General features: G+C 38.0%; 1 protein-coding gene across 1 annotated transcript; it reads left to right on the plus strand.

The window, feature by feature from the left end:
- Positions 1-2,924: 2,924 nt before the first annotated feature.
- LOC108363359 (uncharacterized) lies at positions 2,925-4,873 on the plus strand. The gene is made up of 3 exons (XM_017616703.1): positions 2,925-3,588; positions 3,666-3,943; positions 4,023-4,873. The coding sequence occupies exons 1-3, from the start codon at positions 2,964-2,966 to the stop codon at positions 4,818-4,820; spliced, it is 1,701 nt and encodes a 566-aa protein (XP_017472192.1). The 5' UTR covers positions 2,925-2,963; the 3' UTR covers positions 4,821-4,873.
- Positions 4,874-8,552: the final 3,679 nt, after the last annotated feature.

Genomic DNA, 8,552 nt, shown 5'->3' on the forward strand with positions numbered 1-8,552 from the left:
ATGAAGAAAGAGGGCAGCTGTTGGAAAGGGGGGCGTGGCACCTCCCATATAAATCGAATTTTTATACTGCATATCTCTGAAGGTATTCATGGTACAGTACTGGAACTTCGTATGGAGATATGTATATAGTTGAAATCAAGCCCATACTCATGGAGAAAATTTGGGCTATTTGAAAAGGGGTGTGAGGCCTACAAACGTACCGACCTTTAGCTATCTTTGAATGAATTTTTTTATTCTTCTGTAGGTGTGTTTGTGAGTGAAATCCTCCTAAATCGTTGTATGGATTTTTACGGAACTTTTTGTGTATTTGAGTGGGTCTCTGGATGGTTTAGTTTCACAATTTAATCCGACAGTTGGCGCTGTAGTTGAGTTATTACTAAAAATCTTATTTATGATCCGATTTGGCTAATGTTTTAAATATGTATGCAATACTATTGCAAAAACGTGCTGCCAAGTGGTGCTGAAGTCGAGCTATTACTAAAAATAGCCAAGTGAGAAAAGGGGCCGTGAAGGTCAGATTAAATCGACCTGTTGCACCATTGAGTATATCGAACGCTCCTGCGTTGCAATTGGCCCAATGGATGTGATTTTCCAATATTATTATGCGTTCAAACTTTTAAGGTATTTCGTCTGAAATAAGTATATGTATATTGCATTTCTGTAGAACAATGATTCGCACCCATTTTGAAATTGCCACCTACTATACTGTAAAGCTTCTAGGACATTCACTATAGAACCGGGTCATTGTTGCCGCCAGGGAGTGAAGAGGAAAAAATTTATTTCGCTTTGCAGACGAATGTGCCTATGAAAATTGTAAACGTGAATTGTTGGTGAAAATCTTGGACCAAAAAGTTTCAATAAAATATATAAAAATTTTGGGCGGGACGAAGTTCGCCGGGTCTGCTAGTAAGTAATAATTGCAAATCCATAATTATAGTTTCAAGAAATATTTGAGAAATTATTGAAAAATAATGAAATGCGCGTAGTTACCAAATAAATAAATTTACACAATTCTTCTGTGAAAATTTCGGACGGAGCTATTTAGTTTTGTCACTATTGTCGCCGTGAAATTTTGTGGAAAAACGTCAATTGTCGCACCTGCCACTTTTTATTTTTAGGTATTCGAACTTTTTTATCGGTACAGGGTGACTTGGAATTATTGAAACCGAACCATGTAAGACCTCAACTCTCAACTGAGAAACGTTTAGATGGATTTGGATGAATTTTGGCACACGGATCGCTTGTAAATTTGATTAACATTTGACTTATTTTTTAGTTTTTGAAGACGGTTGCCACCTGTTTAAAATGTTAATTTCAATTTTGTTGTTTTAACGCGCAAAACTTAAAAATAAACAGCAAGTCTATACCACAAAAAGATAGTGTCATGTTCATTGGTAGGACATTAGATAGGAGACTTACCTGGAAAATGTATATAGGACACAAATCTAAATTAAGCCTAAATAACAAGATGCTGCTTTTTAATATTATGATTAAACCATGTTGGGCATATGAAATCGGGCTTTGTGGCACAGCGTGCAATCGCATTTTGAACAGACTTCAAAGACGGCAGTCAAAAATTTTACGCGCCATATGCGAAACACCGTGTTGCATAATAAATACGAATATCCACAGAAAGGTCTCAATATAAATACGGTGCATGAGGATATAAGAAAGCTAAGCTCCAGTTACTCAGCACTGTTATTGAACCATCCAAGTCGACTAGCGAGAGATATACTTATCCCGAGATATGCAGGAAGAATAAAAGGAAAGGATTTTCCCGATGCGCAATATAATAAATTTGGATATCTGAAATATATCAATTTCGACTCTGGAACTCGTCCTTTCAGACCGCCTGCCCATAACGATATCCAGCGATCCTGCTGCTCGGAGTCGTGTCCATTCCGACAGCCGCAACATTTTCAATAAATATACCTATATGTATGTATGTAAAAAAATAAAATTTCTAAAGGGCTGTTTGCAGCTCTCCAGAAAACCGGAAAAATTCGTATAAAATGAGGCACAAGAAATGGAAAAGAAATTTTCTTTTATCAAAATTTCTTAAATCAGCTTGCAGCTCTCAAGAAAAAAATGATATAATATTTTTTTTTTCAAGTAAAAGCAAAGTACTTTTTCAACCAACAGAAAACAATAAAAAATATTTCTTGTGATTTTTCTCTAGAACTGCAAACAGCCCTTAAGCATTTCCGCAGAAATTGTAAATATAATGAAAGTTTGTAAAATTTGAAAAAGTATTGTTAGTTTCGAAAGAAAGACTCAATAAATAAATAAGTACAATCTGTTATACAAAAAAGAAATAAAAAAATGAAACGCCATCGATATTCATCTTTATAAATGGGCAACTATTCATTATCGATTAAAGCTGTCAATAAAAATTTAAATTTTTATCGATATATGTGACCTGGTCTACGAAAAGGGAGCTTACGTGCGAAAACTAGTTTTCTGTGAAAAAGCTGTTAAAAGTAAGCAACTCGTTTCGTCAGTTTCTCATTATCTCGTTAATTGTTCTCCGCGCCGGACGTCCAGTAAGTGTTGTTGTTGGTCCAGTAAGTGTTGTTGTTGGTCGGAATATTATTATAGTTCATCGTGTAAGTTGCTAGTGTGGAACATTTAAAAAAGTAACACTGAAGAAGTGACGTTTACTGTTTCTGTTGATTATCGTCTTCGCATTTCGCATGAAATGAAACATGAGTGTTGATGAGGAGTTCAGTGCCGTATACGGACAATATTTCCATGAAAAGGATGATGAAAACGATGATGAAAACTATGAAGAGAGCGATGATGATGAAGACGAAGTATGTGTATCTCAGGCAGAAGATGATACCGAACAAACTTTTGTTAAGATGGACCTGTATGTTGTTGATGTAAAGGAGGAGGAGCTGGTAACAAAATTTCTATTAAAAGATTGTTGTAATAATGAATGCCATACACTGATACCACGGGAAATGATCGAGAGTACGCGGAACAATTGTTTAGAGATGTCGAAAAATGAACTTGATTTAGTGATACTAAGTCACATCGAAGCTGGAATTATGAGTAACGAAAAGCTAGAAAGTGTATACGCAAAGCTTGCTGGGCGGAAGAAATATGGACAGAGACAGGATACAGAAGTTATGAGGCATAGAATTCAATTTACCTTCTACAGAGTACCTGTTTGTCGTTCGTTTTTCCTTTTTGTACATGCCTGTACGACGAAGCGTTACGAAAATTTAGTACGTCATTTTCACGCACAGGGTGTAACAGTGCGCCAACACGGACTGGCAAATAAACCGAGTACACATCCAAAGTCATTTAAACCGGCTGACATCGAAAAAGCTGTTAAATTCATCGAGTCTATAGCCGATTTAATGGCTCTTCCACTGCCCGGACGACTCCCAAAATTTAAGGATTTTCGGATAATGAAACTGCCATCCAGCGAGACGAAGTCCTCAATTTATCGAAAATACATTTCTTCACTCAGTGATGACGAATTGAAGATGAGTAATTGCAGTTTTCGACGGATATGGTCCAAATACATACCCCATGTTACAGTTATGAAACCAGCGGATGATCTCTGCGATGTCTGCCGTGGTAAGTAGCTCATTATTTTCTCATTTTATAGTTGTATCAAACGTTGAGATTAAATTCAGTATTTTTTCTTTTAATAGGAAACACAATATCGATTGCGCAAGCCAAAGGTGTTACTGACATTGAACGCGCACAGAAGCTTAATCAATTTCTTGATCACCTCCACCGAGCCCGAAATCAACGAGAATATTATCAAAGTTGGTGTAGAAATACTGACCCTACAGCAGTCGTTCTGTCATTTGATTTTGCCCAAACCGTTCACTACCCTGTCAGTCCACAACAACCTGGTACAGCATACTTCAAAGCAACCAAGAAGTGCGGAGTCTTCGGAATTACAGACGAAAAACAAAAAGTTCAGGTTAGAATTTCAAACTGAATCATAGGAACTCAAATTGCTCGCCTTTACAGGATCTTACTTATATTTTTTTTTTTTAAAGTACAATTACATGATAGACGAAAAAGATGACGTTGGTAAAGGACCTAACTGTGTTGTGAGCATCCTGCATTATCACCTGCAAACCTACTATAAAGACATTGAAACACTCGTTCTTTTCTGTGACAATTGTGTTCGGCAGAATAAGAATAACACTGTACTATCATATCTGCAATGGTGTTTGGCTCGGGGTCTTAACAAAACTATTTTATTCAATTTTCTACTTACCGGGCACACTAAGTTCGCGCCTGATCGTTACTTCGGTATTTTCAAAAGTAAGTATGCCGTCAGTAACATCGACACGTATGCAGATTTACTGCAGTGTGTCGAGGCATCATCACCTGGGGGTTATAATAAAGCTGTATCGGCTGAAAAAGTCGTCTGGTATGAATGGGACAGCTATTTTAAACCACTGTACAAGTCACTTGTTGGAATAACGCAATTCCATCATTTCATAATCTCTACAGATTGTGTAAAAACAAAGAAATTCGCAGACAGTGAAGAAGTGCAGTCCTTTAAGCTTCTGTTAAAACCTATCGATCCTGAAATGCCGAAAGTTATACAACCAGCCGGTTTATCTTTGGAACGTCAGTGGTACATCTATCACAATCTTCGCAGCTTAGTTTCGGATATATCTAAAGTAGATATTGTGGCTCCATTGCCGAAAGATTTGCCATCGAAGAAACGGAAGGCAAAAACTAGTGAAGATGTTCTCAAACCAGACGAGGAACCAGGTCCATCTTCCTCAGGATCAACACGTAAAAAGATCTCAAGGAAAACGACAACAAAGAAAAATACATAAACTACTCAGCATTATTATTTTTGGCCCATAATACGTTTTTCTAGTGTATAATCATGTCTTTATAGCTTATAATTCAATGTATTTTGTTCATTACCAATAAATTATATTTTGTCGTATTTTTACTCTTCTTTCTCCACATTTTTAGTACACTTCTAAGCAAGTTAGAATTTTCTGCTTTTCACCACGTGAAAAAGCATCTCATCTTCCATCCGATTCAACCAAAAAGTGAAAATTGATTTTTTGACACCTAAGCCCCCTTTCCGTAGACCAGGTCACATATTGATAACTTCTTGCAATAGTCAGTTCGTACCCTTTATCGGAATCGGCCAAACCAATATCGATAAAAAATGTTTTCTGTAAAGCCCTGTGCTGTGAAATTTCTTTCTCACACAAATTACACTTTTCTCATTCTGCGCATGTATTGCATTTAAGTAAAATTAACTTTGGTAGCTATTAATTTAATTTCCTTATGGACTTAGTGCCCACTCTCATAACCTACTAATGAGTTTGCTCCTGTCATTTTCACGTCTTTCGTTTCTTCATTTGTTTACCTAAGTCTTTGTTTATTAATGTTCTTTTTCGACTTACGCTTGTTCACTTACACATTTATTCAGCCATTCAGTAAGTGTTCACTAATTTAGTTGGTTTCGATTACTTTGTTGATTTTATGAAGTCGTTTATTTTTAATGTGAATCCCACACCAGAAGGAGATTGTATTCCATCGCCTTTTGTGCGCCCTTTCGTCGTGGATACTTCACCTTTTTGAGTGCTCCGTGATAAATTGTTCCTGCATGTTTACATTGTCGATTAGGCAAAGTGACCACAAATCTCGCGGGAATGGAAACTACACATATTCAGGAACAACAAAAAAAAAACTCACATAAAACAGAGAAAACAAAAACCTTAAAGTAACATTCGAATGAACTGAAATAAAGTTATAAAATGCAAATAAGAATGCACATACAAATGTATATTTATACACGTCCACCTACACCTGCTTGTTTTGTTGAAAACTTAATTCAACAGACATTTATAGTGTTGTCATACAAATTTGAATACCTGAAAAGGCATGTAGACCAGCCCCTAACTTTTAAAGTTAAAAAATATATCACTTCACAAAGGTCATAAAAATATTGTACATGTACATAAGTAAGTATGTATGTACACACATAATTTGTAGAAAATGTCGGTGTGCCAAAAAGTTTTCCAATATTTTTTTTGTGCTATTTATTTTGCTACATTCGTCGCTACAGGTATACACATAATTATTCCCCACAAATTACTTTCAGCCATTTAAACTTATCCGGTTGTACTTTTTTATTGCGCAGTGGAGGTTGGGGGAAGCCAAAAAGTTAAAGCAATTAAGTGTGACCGGGCGGACGAGAACCTCAAATGGTCAGCGGTGTAGTTGGTGATGTAGAGATTTCGCTGGACGAGATTTTTTATTTGATTCGTGTTTACTTGCTGATGTGTACAATAAAAGTTAAGATTTCAAAAAATTTATCGTTTTAAACTTATTGTACGCTAAAGCTCATAATTCATGTTTTAAATTGAGCAGCTGAAAAGAGACAGCTTGCAACGGAAACCATTTTGTAATTCTTTCAAATATATTTGACCGCTTTTAACAATCCCGTGCTGTGGTTTATCATCCGCTAGCTGCTTCTCAACATACAGGAAGTACAGTCTGCTAAAATTGGCATATGAACTTATATATAAAAGCGCGTATTTAGCTGCTTATGGACATCTTATTTTTAAGCACTATTGTATTTTAGACAAAACAATTGACAGTTAGCTAGTTAGAGATGCAAGATACGCATACACCTAGAACATGACGTTAATTTTAGACTCGAAACTGGCATCGTAAGATCTGGAACGATACTTACATAGTTCTCAGAGGAATAATCTCGAAGTCATTATTTCATTCGAGTATTTGGGAAAGATTTTAAGAAGGCCAATATAGTGGATTTGCCAGGTCTAAGGCCACACTGATAAGGTCCAATCAGTTCGTTGACGGTTGGCTCCAGTCTTTCACACAATATATTCAATAAAACTTTCTAACCTATGCTTAGAAGGCTGATCCCGCAGTAGTTGATCCGTATGGCGGGCACTCTTTTCTTGTGGATTGGGCAGAGCACACTTAAATTCCAGTCGTCTAGCATGCGTTCATCTGACCTTATTTTGCATAAAAGTTGATGCATGCACTTTATCAGCTCCTTGCTGACAGGGCCGTCAGCTCCAGCAGCTTTGTTAGTCTTCATTCTCATAATCGCTATTCGTACCTCGTCGTAGTCAGGCGGTGGGACATCTGCTCCTTCATCATCGACTGGGAGGGGTTCCCTTCATTATTTCACTACGTTCTGTATATCAGTCCATAGGTCGCCAGTGTTGTTCTAACAAGAGTTCACCCTGATCTTTAAACCTTCCGTAAGTCGCTTAATTATCTGGTAAAGTTTTTGGGCATTTTTCCTCTCGGCCAGTGTTTCAAGCCTTCACACGTGGTCGGAGTCTATGCTTGGGCCTGGAAGTGTACGTATATCACAACATGATGGGGACAGCTATGTAGCTTGATGGATCTTTTTTGCTTGGAAGTTTCGTCGCGTAGGCTGAATTTTTCGGCGGTGGTTCTAAATATTCCTTCCTTGCCAATCCTAGCATTGAAGGTACCAATCACGATTTTGATATCATGAGGGGGCAGCTTTCGTGTGTGCGCTGAAAGCCCTCATAGCAGATATTCTTAGACACTTCGTCCTTCTCATCCGTCGGGCGTTGGCGCAAATAGGCGGGATGTTGAACAACTTCGCTTTGATGCGGAATGTGGCAAGACGTTCGTCCATCGGAGTGAATGATAGTACTCAACAACGGAGTCTCTCTACCAGCAAAAATCCAACACCGAATTAGCGCTCCTTTACAAAGCAGCTGTAGTAGGGGTCGCAAGGCTTCAGGCATTTCTTGTCTGGCGGTGATGTCAGCTTTTGTCCTTACGTGGACATCAACCAGCCGAGAAGAGGCACCTTCCTTATTAAGAGTCCGGATATTCAAGAGTTGCATGCCCTCAAATCGCACTCCCTTAAATGTTTGCCAAGGCTTTAGTTTGTTTCTTCACTGGAAGGGGTTTTTACGTGGCGAGTCCTAAACAGAGCGCACAACCCTTGCTGGAACAAATACATGTTTACATAGACAGACGCCCGATTTCAGCGGCACCTGCAGTGAGATTCTAAACCGAAGAAGTCGAAGTGGCCCCACCGAAGCTCCTCATCTTTCTGCCGTGACCCAAGTCTTCACTCGTGTTGGTTACCCCATCTCGCACATAGATTACCCATGTTGCCCAAACTGCACAAACGAGAATCCAAAAGTCAGGAGTGAGTATATGTGGCCGTGCAACTACAACTGAATACCCAGCAAAACGACTATATCTCATTGCACCCGTTGCCGTGTATATGTTATATATGTACATGGGGCCGGCAACGTCGATAGCGATACTTAAACGACCCCTAGTTTCTATTTATATGTTGTATTTTAGTTTGAAAATGCCGAGTTGCTGGAAAATGTAGTAATTTAAGTAATAATTTTAAGGAAATGGAAAACACACACTGGAAAGCAAATACTGATGAACAATTTTTTTTTAGCTATATCACGGAGGGAAAAAAATTGATGAATAAAAAAAAACCGTGCTAAATTTAAAACAAGTAAGAAAGTCTAAGTTCGGGCGGAGCCGAACATTAAATACCCGGC

The sequence above is a fragment of the Rhagoletis zephyria genome, unplaced genomic scaffold (assembly GCF_001687245.7).
Source record: "Rhagoletis zephyria isolate East Lansing unplaced genomic scaffold, Rhagoletis_zephyria_1.1 Rzeph_scaffold_01256, whole genome shotgun sequence".
NCBI classification, from domain to species: Eukaryota; Metazoa; Arthropoda; class Insecta; order Diptera; family Tephritidae; genus Rhagoletis; species Rhagoletis zephyria.

What these genes read in the sequence shown, in the direction of transcription:
- LOC108363359 (XM_017616703.1), top strand. Translation starts at nt 2,964, where the DNA reads ATGATCGAGAGTACGCGGAACAATTGTTTAGAGATGTCGAAAAATGAA. An exon ending in TCTCTGCGATGTCTGCCGTG is followed by an intron (nt 3,589 to 3,665) that starts GTAAGTAGCTCA and finishes TTCTTTTAATAG; the next exon opens with GAAACACAATATCGATTGCG. An exon ending in ACGAAAAACAAAAAGTTCAG is followed by an intron (nt 3,944 to 4,022) that starts GTTAGAATTTCA and finishes TTTTTTTTAAAG; the next exon opens with TACAATTACATGATAGACGA.